This window comes from Mchenga conophoros, linkage group LG14 (assembly GCF_057382185.1).
Source record: "Mchenga conophoros isolate Kocher_MC1m ecotype Shallow Benthic linkage group LG14, M_conophoros_male_GT1.1, whole genome shotgun sequence".
Taxonomy (NCBI): Eukaryota; Metazoa; Chordata; class Actinopteri; order Cichliformes; family Cichlidae; genus Mchenga; species Mchenga conophoros.
Window position 1 is genome coordinate 19,376,375 of NC_140539.1, and position 17,928 is coordinate 19,394,302.

At 45.8% G+C, this 17,928-nt stretch overlaps 1 protein-coding gene across 1 annotated transcript in view; it reads left to right on the forward strand.

Moving 5' to 3' along the window:
- The first annotated feature begins 2,136 nt into the window (after positions 1-2,136).
- arhgef17 (Rho guanine nucleotide exchange factor (GEF) 17) overlaps positions 2,137-17,928 on the forward strand; it is a 67,558-nt gene continuing 51,766 nt past the window's right edge. Inside the window, exons 1-2 of the mRNA XM_085245730.1 lie at positions 2,137-2,366; positions 2,500-7,864. Of these exons, the coding sequence (XP_085101856.1) occupies positions 2,606-7,864 (5,259 nt within the window). The 5' untranslated portion in view covers positions 2,137-2,366; positions 2,500-2,605. The remainder of the gene's footprint in view (positions 2,367-2,499; positions 7,865-17,928) is intronic.

Here is a 17,928-nt window from a genome sequence, read left to right on the forward strand (position 1 = left end):
AGTCACCAGATTGCAGTCCATTAGCCGCTAATGGTTAGCACAAAGAGTTTTGAAGACAAAAAGGGGATCTGGCCCAGTATTAGCCGTATAGAATAGATTAGAATAGAATAGCTCTTTATTGTCACTGTTACAAGAACAATGAAAGGCAGTTTGGCATCTCTCCGTGTGAAATACACAATAGCGTAAGTAAGTATTTACATAATAACACAGACAGATTTACATTTACACAAGAAAGATATGTACAAATTATTCATACACCTGCATACATACAGATACACCCATACATATATGTATATATACATGCATCTATGCATGCGTACGTACATACACACATATTTCCACATACATGCTTACATATAAAAAGAAATAAATAAATTCCCCACTCGCCCCTGTGGGCGGTTAATCCTTCAAGCTCGGGTCCTCTACCAGAGGCCTGGGAGCTTGAGGGTCCTGCGCAGTATCTTAGCTGTTCCCAGGACTGCGCTCTTCTGGACAGAGATCTCCGATGTTGTTCCCGGGCTCTGCTGGAGCCACTCGCCTAGCTTGGGAGTCACTGCACCTAGAGTGAGTGTCCAGGGTGCAAGGGGTGTTTGATGATGATGCTGGCTTTCTGCTGAAGTCTGCCAGTATAGATGTCTCTGAGGGGGGGTTAGTGAAGTGCCAATTGCCCGATCTGCTGCCCTCACCACCCGCTGCAGTTTCCTCTTCAGTTTCCAAGTTAAAGGAACTCTGATTCGGTGTTCAGCAGTGTAGAGAGATGGAAAAAATGTGTGAAGAAATGTGAGAAGAGTATCTGAACCAGATCAATGCTGTTTGTATCCAAAAGGACATAAAAATAAATATTAGTGAACCTCATACTTTTACAAGCTAGAATAAAAATGTAAATGCTGTGGTTTTGGTGAAAAAACAAACAAACAAACTTACAGAACAAAAACTCAACACACACTGGTGCTCCACCAGAAAAGAATATTGTGTATTTTGAAATACAATTAATTTTTTTTTTAAAAAACTAACAAGTTTGCAAAAGTTTGGAGAACCTTTAAAAAAACAAAAACAAAAAGCAAACAAACTTTCTTAAAGATTTTGAGCTAATAGAGAATTTGTCTGAATTATTAAGAAATGTTTCAATTCCTGTATCAGTACTGCTTCTTCCTATTTGTTTGTGTTTAAAGAAAATAATTGGTTGGTTAGGAGTGAATTACTAAGGCAGATGGGGATTTCCTGAAAATGTTTCTTGCTGGGATTTAAAAAAAAAAAAAACATTAACAAACACAAAAACAATCAAACAAACTCCAAAAATCCTTTCAATCCAAATCACATTCGGACCCTGCAAGGTCATTTAAATTTAAATGACCTCAATTTAAATGCATCATGCCATCACAGATAGATGGGCTGACCTCACCGGGCTCGTTTGGGTTCTTCCATCAACCTCCACCTTTGACCTGACGTGTTACGAGTGAGCCTTTAGGGGGCGCTGCAGCCAGCGTGTACTTTTCTCACAGCCTGTGAAACAGAATCCCCCCGTTGGAACAAAAGGACCTGTTAACCAGACAGCCACATGGGAAGCACCACAGAGGGGTTATTGTGCACGAGTGAAAACTTTTATCCTCCCTGCCACCACCACACCAACACCACCAGCTGCCCCTGAATGCTGACACAGTAATTCACAAACACCATCACACCAAAGTTTGCTGGAGCTGTGCAGTAACTCAAACTCTTTGGCTTCCTTTGTGAATTTTTTTTTTACCCCTGAAGGCTGATTTTTAAACGTAACACCTTGAATGCATCTCGGAAATCAGCACCTATGTTTTCATTGACATCCTTTAGGTTTCATAAAGATGTTGCAAGTCCAAATTGTAGGTATTGAATAATAAATATTTTGGAGTGTCTAAAACACTTAGAATTGTGTGTGTGTGTGTGTGTGTGTGTGTGTTGGGGTTTTTTTCGCAAGGGAAAGAGCTATAATTACATCTTGTTAGTCCACAGTATATCCCCTCTCCTATCAAAAAGGGGGAAAAAAAAGCTTTTCCTCTCAATCCCCGAGGGGGGCTATGACTGCCCCTATACCCCTGGTCCCGCCCAGCCACCCCCCTCTCTGCCTCTATCTCAGGCATTTACATGCAAAAAACAACATAAGTCACGGAAAAGCAAATCATGCCAAAACAGGGAGTCCATAAACAGTTTGGGAATTATTAGGGAATGATGCGCAGGGCCCGTGCCTGGCGATGGGCACACGTTTAGAAACAGTGAGAGGAAAACAATGGAGAAGTTGTGTTTGTGAAGATTTGGGGCCAAAGAAGAAGAAGAAAAAAAACTTGTATCGCTTTCCCACTTGGCACGGATACGGTTTCGGGAGTCGACAACATGTAAGTTTTTGATAAGAGGGCAACACTCAGCTACTTTACTCACTGAACACTTTATTTATCACTTAACTAACCTCGTTACAGAGCAATATGAAGCTTTGCCAGCACTCATTTCCCCCCTTTTTCTTGCTGTTAGGTTAAACTGCAGATGGACCACAACTAAGAAAAGGTGCTTGGATGTGTAACAGCTACCCGTGGAGTTTCCAATGCGTGTGTGAGAGCCGTAACAAAAGACATGAACAATGGCAGAAAGCGAGGAGAAGAATGCGGCTGTGTATCGCAGCGTCTCTTTCAGAAAGCTGGGGCCCTGGGTCGCCAACAGGAGGGAAGAGCAGCCACACAAATCAGGGGATTTGGAGGCAGTTGGCGTCGCCCTTCCCCCGGAGCCCAGCAAAGCAGAGCAGCCCTTGACGACGACGACGCGTAATGTCAGTGTGTCAAGAAAAGTTTCCAAAATCTCTGCCACCACCGCCAGCCTCCTAACCGCAGAGCCAAAGAGAGGCTCTCCCTCTCTTCTCTCCTTCATTTCTCCATCCATCCGCGAGCTGACTGAGAAGTTCAGCAACAGCAGGAGGAGTAACAGCAGCGGCTCCGCCAGGACGCACACAGCCTCGCCGGGAGACTGTGCAGCGGACACGCGGGGGAGCAGCGCTTTTCCCCGGGCCCGAGGCTCCAGGAGTGACAGGGTTCCACCTGGGAAAACTTTTCACGAGGACAGCGGCGGTGTCGGTGGTGGATATTTCCAGGACAGTGACAGCGCAACAGCAGAGGCGCTTAAGTTTCACTCGGGCACCGACTCTGTGTCAGGCTCAGACTCGGACAGGAAAAGCGACAAGCGGATTTTTAGAAGTTTATCAAGCGACAGCGGCGGCAAGTCGGGTAAGAGAGACTATTCCCAGATTAATGCACCTCCTTCTGAGCTCACAAAGACTTTGACTCCAGATGAAGAGGAGGATGTTAGCAGTAGAGGGGTTCCTCCACCCTGCAAAGCCCACAGAAGTTATCACGCCACACACTACACTGACTTTCACCCCCTGCACTCTGACAAGTGGCCCAGTGTTACTAAAATTAGGCAGCTGTTTGATGAGAGGCAAAGCAAGCCTTTGCAGCAGGGCAAGACTGTTGAAGCTTGTGAGGATTTAAAGGCAGTTGGCCGAGGCCACCTGCAGGAGCTCACCTGCAGCTCTGAGAGACACAGACTGTGTCCCTGCAGCTCAGCTAATGAAGGTTGTGACCTGCCCTTTCATGACAAGTGCCTAGCTGGAGTACAGAGCAGAGAGAGCGGTGCTGCTAAAGAGACTTTAACGTATGGTTTGTGCTTTTACTCCAAAGCCGACCGCTCTCGGCACTCAAATGATGAGGAGGCAGACGTAGAGGCGCGCAGTCAGAGTAACAGAGTGTCTGGCAGAAACACTTCTGGTAGCAGTTGTGGTCGCTACCACGGGGTTAAATCATCTCCATACAGGTCTCATAGTCCCAGCGCTGAGGCGGCGGCTCAGGCCCCCAGATCGACAGGTTTGACATCTGACCCTAACCCTGACCTTCAACCCTGTCCCGCTTCGTCTCGGAGTCGATCGGAGAGCTCGGACACCACCTCCTGCTCCTCCTCTCTTCACCAGCCGACAGCGAGGGAGAGAAGGGATAGACAGGGGGTCGGGCTGCCCAGGGATAGTTTACATTCCTTACATAGCTCCTCTAGAGCTCCAGCCCCCTCCGCCTCCTCTCTCTCATCTGCTCCAGCTCCAGATAAAGCCATTACCGCCTCCTCCTTCTCCTCCTCCTCCACTGTAGCTCCCTCCACTGAGTTAACACACCCAGCGAAAGTTGCTTCTCCCCTCAGCTCCCGCTGGAGGTTTAGCTCTGGAGACGAAGAGGAGGAGCAGACCAGGAGAAAAAGAGGAGGCAGTTGGAGTGCTTCTTATAAGCCCTCTCTGTCTGTCTCCTACCGGGCAGGAGAGAGGGGTGAGACAGAGCGAGCAGGCAGCTATTTATCCCACAGTAAAAATGGCTGGTGGGGCACAAAGGCCATTGGCAGGTCTTCAGGCAGCGAGGAGGACAGTCCTGGTTCCTTAGGCCCCCACTGCCGAGAGGCAGTCCGCCGGCGCTCGCTGAGGAAGAAGAAGAAAGTCAGCGGGGCTGCTCTAATAACAGGCCGTGATGACTACGACGATCATGATGGCGAATCAGAAGACAGTGACAGTGATGCGGCCGTGATGATGGAGCACCTAGAGAGGCAGCACCAGCAAAACACTGGAGGGGAATTTGGCGGGGCGGTAACCCGGAGCCACTCGGCACGAGAACCCAGCAGTCACAGAGCCAGGGTGCAGCAGTGGGAGCGCATCACCTCACCTGTGACCTCAGTGACGCTCCCGGGTGTGTCGCGAGTGTCAAAGGTCAGCATACCCCCATTTCTGTCCAGCCCCGGCGAGTCACGTTGCAGCAGCCGGTACTCAAGCACCGAGACACTGAAAGAGGAGGACTTGGCTGGCTGTGCCAACCGTGCAGCTAATGTGTTGTTTAATACGAGGGGAGCAGAAGGTAGCACTAGTAGAGCGGCGGCGTCTTCCGTGTTGAGTAAAACTTACCATGGGAATTTTACCATGTACCGCTCCCCGAGCTTCGGCCATGGGGACAACTTCTCCCGTGCCCCTGTGCGTGTGCGCCCCAAGATTGTGCCAGCTGTAACACCGTTGCCTAGTGCACTTGCCAGAGAAAGTGGGTTATCTTCAGGGAAGAGAGGTGGTGAGAACGTGGGATTAAGGAAAGTCACAGCAGGAGGTAGGGTCAGTGATAATGAGAAACACCAGATATCCACATCCAACCCTGATATCACCTCAGAAACTATGACGCTCTTAAGCTTTCTCAAATCTGACCTGCCGGGTCTGAGGGTGCATAAATCAAGTGGAGGGGATAGATCAGGGGTTGGGGAGGGGTCATCATCAGTGTATAGGATTGGTTCAGGGGCTCACGGCGGGACCCTGCTATCTTCAGGGCGTCGCCCGTCTCTCAAAGACCTGACAGCCACTTTGCGGCGTGCGAAATCCTTTACTTATTCAGACAAACCTGCTCCTGCCACCAGGTGTTACTTGACAAGCGGCCCCACAAAGAGGAGCTCCTCTGAGCAGCGGCTTGATTCGGATGGAGAGAGCAGTGGAGGGAGGGTGGTGGTGTCAGACAGGGAAGTAGAAAGTGATGGTGGAGATTTTAGGGTTGGGAGAGGGCGCAGAATGAGGGATTATGGATTTGATGGTGATTTTGATGATGATGAAGCGATGCCAGTGCATGACATGTATGTGCAGGAAGCCAGACAGGTCATTAGAGATATCTGCCAGATGAGCACGAGGGAAGATGATGACGAGGATTGTGTCGCTGTAAGAGGAAGTGACAGTATTTCTAGGGCTGAATGTTTGAAGTTTAAGAAAACAATCGAGGAGATGGAGAAGGCTGGGGAGGGCATAAAGGATGAGGCAAGGAGAGATCAAGGGGCTAGGTTTGAGAACACAAAAGACAAGGATAAACATAAGAGGGAGAGTGAGAACAAGGTGAGGGAGAGGGGTGAGAGAGATAAACAAAGTATGCAGATGGAGAAGCTAAACAGCAGGGGCACAGAGTACTGGGAGAAGTCAAAGAGACAGAGTGGAGAGCTGGAGAGAGTCACGCTGAAGGGTGATTCGGATGAAAGCGTGTTCTACGACCGCTCTGTGGATGAACTTTCGGGCCCTGAGTCGAGTTTAACAGATGAAGGGATTGTGACGGAGCCTGAGACGGGACCCGGCGACCCCTCGGATAGGTCATACTTGGGCTCAGAAGGGGTCGATTTGGGGTCAAGAATAGCATGGGATGTGCTAGAGCAGCCGGTCACTGTATGGAAGCAGTCTGCGCTCCATGAGGGGGACGGGTTTAAGCAGGAGGGAGAAAAGATCACAGAGAACAGTTTGAGCTGTGCAAATCGTCTGAATGAGGTGAGCGCGCCTCGCACTGTGGCTCTTCCTGCCCGTGTGGCTGAGAACGACAGCCTTGTCACAGAGCAGAACACTGCTGCTGGTATTGCCAACGTCAGTGAGGGGATCCACGGTAACAGTGCCGGGGGGTCAGCAGCCACTGCGGGAGGAGGGGGAGGATCTGAAACCCCCGCAACCCCGAACGCTGTCCGTCGAAGGCGCAAATTCTCCCCCTCTGGTAACGCGGGCTCTGATTCCAGTAATGGCAGCAATGCAGAGTCAACAACAGGATCAGCTGTGGGAAATGGCGAGTCTACAGTCTACCGCTCTCTCAGTGACCCCATGCCTCAGCGGCGCTGCTCTGTGGCAGAAGAGGGGAACAACAACTTTTCTTCTGTGGACAGCAACCTGTTAGGATCCTTGTCTGTCAAAGGTGGAGGGGGAGGTGCTCCAGAAGCTTCTTCTGTGGGCACGCTGTCAGAATATAAAGGCAGCGTGGCCAGTGACCTGTCAGTTTGCAGTGATGGCGGGCTCCGTGATGACGCCATTCGGGATTACAGTGGGGTGATCAGGAACATTGTGGCTGAGCCAGGTGCGATGGACAGACTGATGGCAGATGAGCACAGCAATGGCAAAGCCCCCAAGAAGAAGTCATTCAGTGACCCCAGTCGCCGTAGTGATGCCCCTTTTATTTCTCAAAATGACCCTCAGTGCAGAGGTCAGACTGGCAGCACTCAGCCAATCAGTGAGCTGGAGCACCTGGGCCAGATTCCACCTTCCAGCAGCGAGCCAATCCTGAGCGAGCAGAGAGAGGAACTGTGGGAACCCGAAGTTAAACCTAAACATGCGCATCTGCATCAGCAGCCGAATGACAGTAATAAAGTCACAAAGGCTCGCTCCCTGTCGGAAAGCACCCCTCCCTCCGAATACCACGATGATGAAGATGGTGATGTCATAGACCAAGGTGAAGAGGACGAGGTCCAGAAGTTTAACTTTGACCTTAAACTAGCCGGAGCTCTGTCTCCCAGAATGAATCGTCGGCCCACCAGAAAACGTCCAAACAGGTTGACGTTCTCCCCTCCTGAGGATCCATTTGAGCCGGCGGAGCTGGGCTCAGAGGTGCACGAGGACCGCAGCGACCAAACCAAGCTCGCATCTCCTCTTTCCCCACTGCCACTGCAGTCCAAACCCAAAACCATACCCAAGCATGCCCGCCACACCAGCGAGCCCACCACCTTCATCCCCATCTCCCCACCTCCACAACTCCAGCCCCTCAAGGAGGTAGACTTTGCCGTCCGATCCGCTACAGAACCCCCGCCCGGAAGCAGGCCTTCAGGAGATGAGGCCCCTTCGCTGGAGGATGTGACGCAGAAATACATCCTTGATCTGAGCACTTCTGAAAGGGACCCCGAGGGCCCAGGAGGGCTTTCAGCACACTGCGCAGTGTCAGCTTCAGAGGGACCCAGCGAGACCAGCCCCACTGGGGTGGCAGAAGCCGGACCACAGAAGAAGGAGGACGCTCCATCCGCGCCCACGCCACAGAGAGCCAAGCCTAAAGTGGTGAGTTACCTTTCATTCATGGATTTTTTTTTTTACCTGACATCTTTTGAGTTTGGATAATCTAACCTCAAATGCTCACCTACTTCCCTGAACAATTATATAAATGTGCCATTGTTAGCTGCAAAAAAGAAGCCAAGAACACCACACAGTATTACACACAGACACACACTTTCAGTTTTTATGTTTCAAAATTGGAGGTTCACTGTTTCCCTGTTACTCGAGGTAGCACAGATGTAGCGTGAGAAACGTTTGGTAGAATATTGAACATTTATTTTCTATGGATTGCTCTCACAGTTGTGCAGCTGCACCCAGTGCCTGTGTGTATCTCTGCTTTTATGAAGCGCTTTCATTCGGGACCCGTACAGCTAGTTTCGGAGCATGTTTGGACGCAGACCTTACAATACAGAAGCCATTATAGGCTGAGCTGTGTTTAAACAAACATCAGAGGATGTTATTAGTTTGATTAAACGGATTGCAGACAAAAGGCATTAAGGAATGGACTGAAGCCCGCCGAGTCTGTTTTCATTTATTTGTTTCATCCAGTTTCGATTGTCTCCGTGCCAGAATCATAGAGGGGGGATGTAATAAACAGTTCTCCCAAACACAGACTGGGTTTATGCGTGTGGATGTTTGATGTAATGTTACATTTGCTTATTTCTGTCTAAACACCGGGAGAGACCGTCTGTCTTGTTGTATCATTGGAATATAAAGGTTACTAACTGTCAAGAGAAACTGAAGGGAACATAGGAAAGCTTTAAAGAAAAATGGTACTTATATGGAGCTTTTCTACTCAATTTGAGTAGACAATTTAAAGGTAGCTGTGTGTGTGTGTGTGTGTGTGTGTGTGTGTGTGTGTGTGCGTGTGTCACTGATTGCCATACATGGCTGCTCTTGCTTAGAGCACACCTCATGCAGTCTGAGGCCTGGAAGGACAGGAAGGTGCAGGCCTAACGTCCGAGACTTCAGTTTTCTTACATCATCAGCTGCTTATCATAGCGACTGTTGTGGTTACTTGAGATTTGTCGCTGTGTCTGTTTTTCAGGAATCTGAGCCTTGTTGTTTTTATTTGCTCAAAACAAACAATTATGTAGCTTTGCGTGCGGCTCCACGGCTTCAGCATCCAGTCCACAGGGCTGTTTTTGGTTTCACTGATAATAATATTTGCATCAGTTACGTTTGCTCTTCATTTGTTTGCAATCGATTGTCCTTAGCGACAGCAGCAGTGGCTGGCGAGTGACCCTCATCGGGCAGGAAATGGGTTTAGGGAAAAGGGAAGTTGTTGCAGTAACTGAAGGGTTTGATGACTTCCAGCAGTACTGGCTATGTGCATGTTATTGTGTCCGGTGCGCTCTTATTTGTGTGTCGCCCGCATGCGTATAAAACTGTTTTTCTCTTTATCCTCTTTAGTCATACTCCTGTGTATGTGTGAGCCCATGCATGTTGTTCGTCTGGACTATGTCAGTGCCTCTTTTTTTGCTCCAAATCTTCAGAGCATAGACTTTTGCCAGGTGACTGTGTTTAGGGTCCTGCAGCACTGGTGCTCTGTGTGTGAGAGAGATTTGGACTGAATGTAATAACAACAGTGCCAATTTAAAATGGATCGCAGGCAAGTTCCTAAAGCGAGGGAGGGATGAAGAACGGGAGGAAGAAGGAGCGTTTTTCTTTCCTTTTCTGGAGACATGGCTTATTTCAGCTATGGTGCAGTTTCCTGACATCAAAATCTCCCATTAATTTCTGTTGTTTTTCCTCTCCTCCTCCTCCCATGCCCCTTTGCATCATTCCAGTCCCCATTTCTTCTCCCGTCCACATCCAGATGTTGCCAATCATAGCTGTTTTCTTTTCTCCAGGCTGCATTTCTACTTTATACCCTCATCCCATCTCCACTTATCTTTTTTTAATGCCAATTCTTCTATATTTCTACCTCCTGTTATTTCATCCTTCGCTGCTCTGTCTCTCCGTGTCTCTCTGGAACATTGCACCGAAGTGAGGTCATAACGTTTTGTCTTGGTGCACGGCAGGCAGGCGAGCCAAGTGTCAGGTAGAGAGAGACGGAGAGAGGAAGGCAGGGAGCAAAAAAAGGAGAGAGTTGGAAGGAAACTTTCTGGTTTTAAAAAAAGTTACAGGATCAAAATAGAACAGGGAGAGGAGGGAAATGGAGGGAAGGAAGGGAGGCGGGGGGAGTGAAGGAATGAGAGGTAATGGGAGCAGATGGTAGGAAAAGGCTGGTTTATTGTTGAACCAGAGGTGAGTAAAATGTAAAATCTTAATATAACCATTATCTTTTTTTTTTTTCTTCACTAAAGCGGAAACCTTTAAACTCTAAAGTTTACATGTTTGACAAACGTTTGGATCCTCACACTGAAACTGCCTGGGGACAAATCTTATTGATATTTATGCAGATGTCCAGATTTTCATGTAAGGCAGTGCTATGAGAGAATCTTGACCAACATTATAATATTATGTTGACAGATATAAATTTTATGGCTGAAACTGAACATGTTTGATCATGCATTGGTAAAGTCCTTCATTAAATGTTTGGAAAAAGTAACCACAGCTTACCCAGTGTGGGTAAAATTCATATTTCTCTGGTATAGAGTAGCACTTTATAGGTCAGATGAGGCATAAATATTGTCTTTGCCTCCAAGAAATGCGTTGTAAGTCCTCCTGGATGTGTGTGTGTGTCTGTGTGTGTGTTTCTCCTACAGCTGCAGTAGTTTTCACTTTAACAGGCAGCAGGAATGTGGCCCATCTTCCCTTTGCTTCATGTTACGTAACCGTCTTTAACTTTCCCAAAAGAGCTGCACACTGGTCATGTGGGCCGGCTATTAGAAGGCTTCTGCAGGATCATTTGGGTTGTAGGTACTCGTCATTATGCGTTAAGCAATTTAAAGCCCCAAAGTCAGTTTTGGCCAGTAATTAAATGCTGTTTGGTGCGTGTAATCAGACAAATTACAGTCTGGACTCAAAAGGATGCCAACTCCAAATCGTTCATGCTTCTGTGTACTTCTTGCACACTGTGGACAGACCTTGTTCCGCGATTCACTGTGGCGTGAAATACATTTCTTAACTCTGATGTTCATTCTTCTCCTATTGATGAGGCCAGCCAAGTTTATAGAGGAAGTGGGTTTTTGAGGTAATGGGAGAAGCGAACGAGGATATATAGTAAGAGAGAAGGAAAGAGGCATAGAGATTGGTTTGTGCTCCGCTCTCCATGGATTAGGTCTAAAAGCACAGTGTTTATAACTCCAGATTTATGACCGACTTTGTTATATCAGGCCACCCACATGGAATCTAATACTCTCCCTCTGACGGATCTTTTTCTTGGGCTATTCCCACTTATAGGTTTTACTTCAGACAGCCAAAAAAACAAAAACAACACATTTTTTTTGTCTTTTTACACCTGGAATATTATTATGAACTCACAAATAAAGGACGGGTGCCTGCATGTTATCACAAATCAGAGATGTTTTCAGTCAGCACTGAATCACAGATAAACTGGAGTAACCCAAGCCTCCTGCTGCTGTTGTCTACTGTTAGTTATCAAGCATAGTCACAAGTGAGAGGAGTGGCAGCTGGTGTGGTCTTCTGCCGCTGTAGCCCAACTGTTTCTAGGTTTGATGTGTTGTGCATTCAAAGATGCTCTTCTGCATCACTGGTGGTTGTTTGACTTACTGTTTATTTCCTATTAGCTCGAAGTAGTCTGGTCATTTTCGTCTGACTTCCAGCATTAACAAGCTATTTAACTCAGAGAACTGCTGCTCACAGGATATTTTCTCCTTTCTCTGTGAACTCCAGAGATGACTCTGAGGGAAATGTAGATTAACAGTTTCTTAAATACTCATACCAACAACCATGCCACATTTAAAGTCTCTTAAGTTACTCTAGCAGGTCTCTTTGAGTGTGTCTGCATGCTTGGATGTTGCTACTTGATTGCCTGATTAAATATTTGTTCTTAAAAGCAGTTGAACAGGTGAGTGTATAATGAAGTGTTTTTTTTATCAACTACAAAATGTGCAATCAAAATCATTTACACTGTGATCAATGGAGAAGAAGGAGCTTATCCAATGTGCAGCTTTCTTTGAAACCACACTTAAAAGTAAAGGGAAAGGTCAGCTCCATATCCACACAGGGGATATTGTGTGGGTGCGAGGGGGTTTGTTTTTTGATATGCAAAGGTCAGCAGAGGTTTAGCGAGGTCCAAAAAGTGCTGGCTGCTGAGAGAGAGGTAAAAAAGTATCGGAGAGATGAAAGGGTGCAGATATGGCTTGTCCTGCCCAAATGACCCAAAGACTCTGGAGATGAGAGGGAAGCGGTGGGATGAATCAAAAGATCAAAAGGTTGTCTACTGATATCTGTGGCATCAGTGACACATGGGAAGCTTCTAACTTTATGTGGGTGGAGTTGGAAAACAAATCCTTAGAGGTTAAGCCTAAAAAGATAATTATGGAACCACGATACTGACGCAAGTGTGCTTTGATTTAATAAATGAAATATACTGGCATGTCTATTGTGTAGTTTTTACTTGGTAGGTAGATCAAGTGTCACAAGTATAACCAGTAATTAAAAGGAATGTTGGGCTTGATCCTTCTTAAAGCCTCAAGACCGCAGAGAACATGTCCCCAATATCTAACCAGTAATTTTAATCAATAACCAAGAGTAGCTCACTGGGTATAGTTTGTTCATCTATATAAAACAATATAGATTACATTATCTCTTTGCAGTAATACTTTGGGTAGAAAACATTTAGGCGTGATACTACTTTCACATTTGCATGATAGCATTAGTATAGAGCCAGCAGCTGGTCAGCTTAATAAAAACACTCAAAAGCAATGAACAATCTAGCCTAGTGCCGTTTGACCTGCTGAGGTTCAAACTGGGCATCAGAATGAGGCATGGTTGCTGGTGCAAAATGGGAAGGCTTGGTTATTTCAGAAACTGCTGATCTACTGGGGTTTTTCCGCACAGCCATCTTTGGGGTTTACAGAGACTGGTCCAAAAAAGAGAAAATATCCAGTGAGTGGCAGTTTCCTGGGTGAAAATGCCTTATTGATGTCAGAGGAGAATGTCCAGACTGTTTTGAGCTGATAGGATGTCAACAATAACCACTTGTTATAAGTTTGGTATTGCAGAAGACCATCTCTAAATAGGCTTGTTGCACAACCTCAAAGCAGAAGGGCTACAGCAGCAGATGATCACGTCTGTCAGCTAAGAACGGGAAATTAAGGCTACAGTTCACAAAGGCTCACCAAAATTGGACAACAGAAGATTAAAAAAATGTTGTCTGGTATTACGAGTCTTGATTTTTTTTCTGGTCATAAAGGAATAAACAAGGCCAACAACAATACTCAGGTATGCTGAGGAGCTTAAACTATGCTCATTTAATAATAAGGAGTCTAAAAATATCCTCCTCACTATTACACAACCAGCAGCTTGAACTTTTGATGCAAGCCAGGATGGGGTGCAAACAACAAGAAAACATGAATCCATCCTGGGTATTGTTGCTGGCCATGTTCATAGCTTTATGACCACAGTGTACCAATCTTCTAATGGTTGCTTCCAGCAGGATAACTCACTGTGTCACAAAGGTCACATCATCTCAATAGGATTTCTTGAACATGACAATGGCTTCCACAGGCAACAGAAATCAATCCAATACAGCACCTTTGGGATGTTCGTGGGAGATGCACATCGCTGCTGACAAATCTGCAGCAACTGTGTGATGCTGTCCCGTCAGTACGAACCGAAATATCTGCAGGATGATTCCAACACCTCGTTGAATCCATGCTGTGCTAAATTAATGCAGCTCTGAAGGCAAAAGGGGAAAAACTCAGGACTAGCAATGTGTACCTAACAAAGTGGCCATTAATATGAAAAAACTGGAATTGAATTTGTTAAACTTGGAGCTTTAAAAGTAAGCTTTGAGGCTGATTTGGTCGCCTTTTTGTTACAGAGCTGTGCTGTTTACTGTAGCTTCTAATTGAGCCTGTATTTCCAATTCAGTTGTATTTATATGGCACTAAATCACAACAGCAGACACTTTATACTGTAAGGTAAAGACCTACAGTATTCAAACGACCCCCTGTGAAGAAGGACTTTTTGAGAGTGGAAAAGAAAAACTCCCTTTTAACAGGAAGAAACCTCCAGGGAAAGGAGAGAAAAGTCTATAGGGGACAAAACACAGACTAAAGGAGAGACACAGGAAAGAATACTCTTTTCTCCTTCTCAGCAAGACTGTAGATAACTGTCCAAAATACCATTTCCTTTTGTATTTGGTCTTCTCTTGGATTAGTGATTAGTTGTCTTTTTGTTGGCGTTGTTACACAAAAAACTGCCAACATGACGTTGATTAAATTTGGTAAAAAGATGAAGAGAGAAAAAAAACCCTGTAAATTTGGTCACTGGCCAATCTTTCTCGTTTTAAAATGGATTAAATAAGCTCAGCACACACAGTCCATACTTTGCTTGGACTGCAGTAACTAATTCTAGGTTAACATCCACGGACTAGATAGCATGTGAATAATGAAGCTTTTCAAAAGATGCTTTTGAGCAATAAAAATAAATAAATACATAAACCTCACTGACATGTAGTGTCACAGCAAAGAAATGAGGCTCCATCTGGGTTCTCACAGTGGGGAAAAAACATCTGTGGGAAAAACGGTTCAGATGTCTTTGCCCTCGGTTGGTGACGGTTGCAATATGCTTTGAAAATCTTCAACTTTTCCTTTTAAGGAGGGTGGCTGTCTGTTTCTTTTTCACCATTAAAGTTCAAACTTGTGAACGGTGGCTGTCTTTTCTTTCTCTTTGTTCCCACTTGCTCTCCTCTTTACTGTCTCTTTCTAACTCGCTCCTCTCTCGGTTGGTGTGGATCCACCCAGTGTAATTACAGAGCAGTTTGCTTATGTAAGGAAAGCCTCTTCTGAAACAGCACTTTCTAACAGAGTTGCTATTTCAGCTTTTTTGTGTGTGCACGGGCAGATTTCGACATACTGAAACGTGCTTTTTGTCTCGACATAAATGTCCAGATTCCAGTTTGACCCGGTTCTTATACCACTCAGAAAATGGGTCAGACGCTTTAAGATAACCATATGAGCTATGTCTCATATCAGTTAGTCTTCTCTGTGGTTTTCTGTCTGAGTCACATACATCTGCAGACCATGTGGCCTTGAAGCTCTCTAAGATGCAAATTCAGGTTTTCAGCTTGTTGATGATTCACCTAATGTGAGGTTTACTACAGTACTAGCTTCCATGTGCCCGAGTGAAACAGCCCGAGGCTAACAAAGCTAAAAAAGGTCCTGTGAAGAATACCTGGGGGGAAAAAAATCCATTGTAGTTCAACAGAAATGAGTTAGTGACAACGAAGATTATGTCCTTTAGTTGTGTCTGCTTTAACTTTAGCAGTCTGGGCACCACAGTACAGGGTGAACATTAAAGCAAGAGCTAAGACATTAAAAATAAGGCCTCAGTCACACAGGCCTAGCGAACCAATCGGATTCTGGTTGCTGTGGGAAAAATGTATATTCCCTTTGGTTGTGCCTAATGAGAGCTGAATGAAAAGCTGTTCTAATGTGGCTGTATGTCTTATAACGAGCCTAATTTGCTTTTCATATGACTTTGAAATCCTCTGTTTTTTAGTTCAGTGGAGAGTAAACCATGAAACTTGCATTGTGAGTGGTTATATTATTGTGTGTGTGTGTGTGTGTGTGTGTGTGTGTGTGTGTGTGTGTCTAAACTTCCAGTGACCTCCTGTATGTCTTGCCTTGTCACTCGCACAATAGTATGACTGTGCGATGTCTAACATGGCATATTTTGCAGCGTGGTTGGACACAGGCGTGCACACACAGTCAGTCGTATACAGCGTCTTGGCCTCGGCCTAACTGTGGGCTGACTTGGGTGTTCATTTCCATTGTCCCACCCTGGGGAAACATGACATTCCCATTCCTGCCTTCTCTGCTTCTGTCCTTATCTTATGGCATCAGTCCGCCGGTTTGGCTCATGCTCTAGCTGTCAGTTAAGAAACACTCGTGAAAATGGGAAAGGGAGACGCTGGAAGTGTCGGAGCGCTGTTCCCGAGTGGCTGGTTGGTTCCCGGATTAAGGCGCAGGGTGAGGAGGAAGATGATTGGAAAAGGGAAAACGGAGCAGCTACGGCCAAAGACGCCTCAAAGGCAGGTGGAGTGGTTTTTGATTTCGTTTTTTCTGCAGAGTGACATTTGTTTTTGATGTTTTCCCTGAAGCTGGAGTGGATTTAGTTATGACGATTAATGAATGTAATCAGGTAGAAAGCTTTCATGTTTTTGAGTAAAACTTTAGATTAGAGTACTAAAGGTATTCCACAATTAGATTCCATTGTTTGTGTGTGTGGATCGTACACTGCTGAATCACAGGCTTTGTATCTTGTAACTTTAGCTCTGCGCTGCTGTCATTGTATTACCTCATCAGTGAAATCACCCCCTTTGAGGTGGACTCCATCACTGTGGTTCCCTCTGATGTCCCATCATCCTCTGCAGCATGGGGATGGCATCGCTGTAGCATTTTTAATATAGTTTGTGTGTGTTTGAGCCTTTCGTGATCAGATTAATGCCACTTTTATTACAGCATCAGAGCTGATCCGGTCACCATCTGCCTGTTAGTGCAACTTCACTTCACCTCTCGCGCTGAGGTTAATAAATACTCAGATTGCCTTATTGGGGGAGCTTAAAGCACGGCTTTTGTTTACAGTCCTCGTAACATAACATATAGTCCTGATGACTTTTTTTAGGCCCTTTTCTCCCAATTAAAAGAAAGTCCTGAGGAGGTGACCTGTTTTGTTTCTTCAACCCCCCACATAGGTGAGAGGTTGGTTCTGGCCACCGGCAACCTTTGTACTTAAGTAAAACATTTAGTCCCAAGATGAGTTCTCACCAAGCTGTGAGTCATCCTGAAAATATGTTGACCTTACCTCAGCTGAACTCGTGTGTGGTAGTGTGACTGAGGGAGAGAGAGACAGAAAGAAACATAAGCATGGAGATGATGTGTGTGCACGCTTTCACGCCTGCGTGTGTTTATCTCAGCTCTAAATGCTGATTTGTTTTTTACACTTGGCCCTGCATGATGTCGACAGGAGCGGTGATACCTGATCTGGCGTAAAGCAAGAAAATAAAGAAAGGAGGAGAGATATCTCTTCTGAGTCAGAGCTTCATTTGGGCATGAACCCTGTTGTTTATTTAATGCACTTGAATCAAAACAAATACCATCAAACGATTCCAGAAATACCAGACACACTCGTGCTTGTGGAACCCGTGTCCTAAAACCAAATGTCCAAACTGAAACTGGCATGCTGTTCTTGCCAAACCTTGCTTACAATCCTGCTGAATTATTAAATTTTAATTTCCTGTGGTTAAGTGTGTGTGTGTGTGTGTGTGTGTGTGTGTGTGTGTGTGTGTGCGTGTGCGTGTGCATGCTGACCTGCTGTCCCTTGGCTGTCGCTCACATTCATCCAGCAGCGTGGAAATTCTGCCAGATATAACAGCAGCAGTAATCACAAGGGCAGTGATGAAGGTTAATGATGATGACTGCCATTTATCTGCAGATTGAAGGAATGCGAGTGTGTTCGTGCATGCATCTGTCCCCAAACGTTTGTTTGAAGGACTCACACAAAGCCCCCATCACCCAGTGACAGCTAGGGGGTTGTGGGTAATCGGGTCTGTTTGTCCTGAAACAATGTAGTCCTTCTTCGCTCCTTAATAGGCTTCTTATTTTCAGCGAGGCCTCAACATTTCCCCTGTTCAAACATTTTATTCGGCAGTTGGCATTTCGGTTCTGTGGCTCTGAAATGTTATTGTGAAGGGAGGAGAGAAATTAACCATTTTTCTCATGGGGTTTAAAAGAGCTCTTATTAAACATCACTTGTTAGCATAAATGTCCAGCCAGGACTAAATCTTGGTGCCTGATTTGCAGCGTGATAAAACAGCAGGATTTTGGCAACGTGGACACATTAAAAACAAGCCTATGGTAAAATTAAGGATCCAAACCCAAAGTTTAATAAGCACAGTTCAAATGAGAACCACTTCATTTTACACACTCATT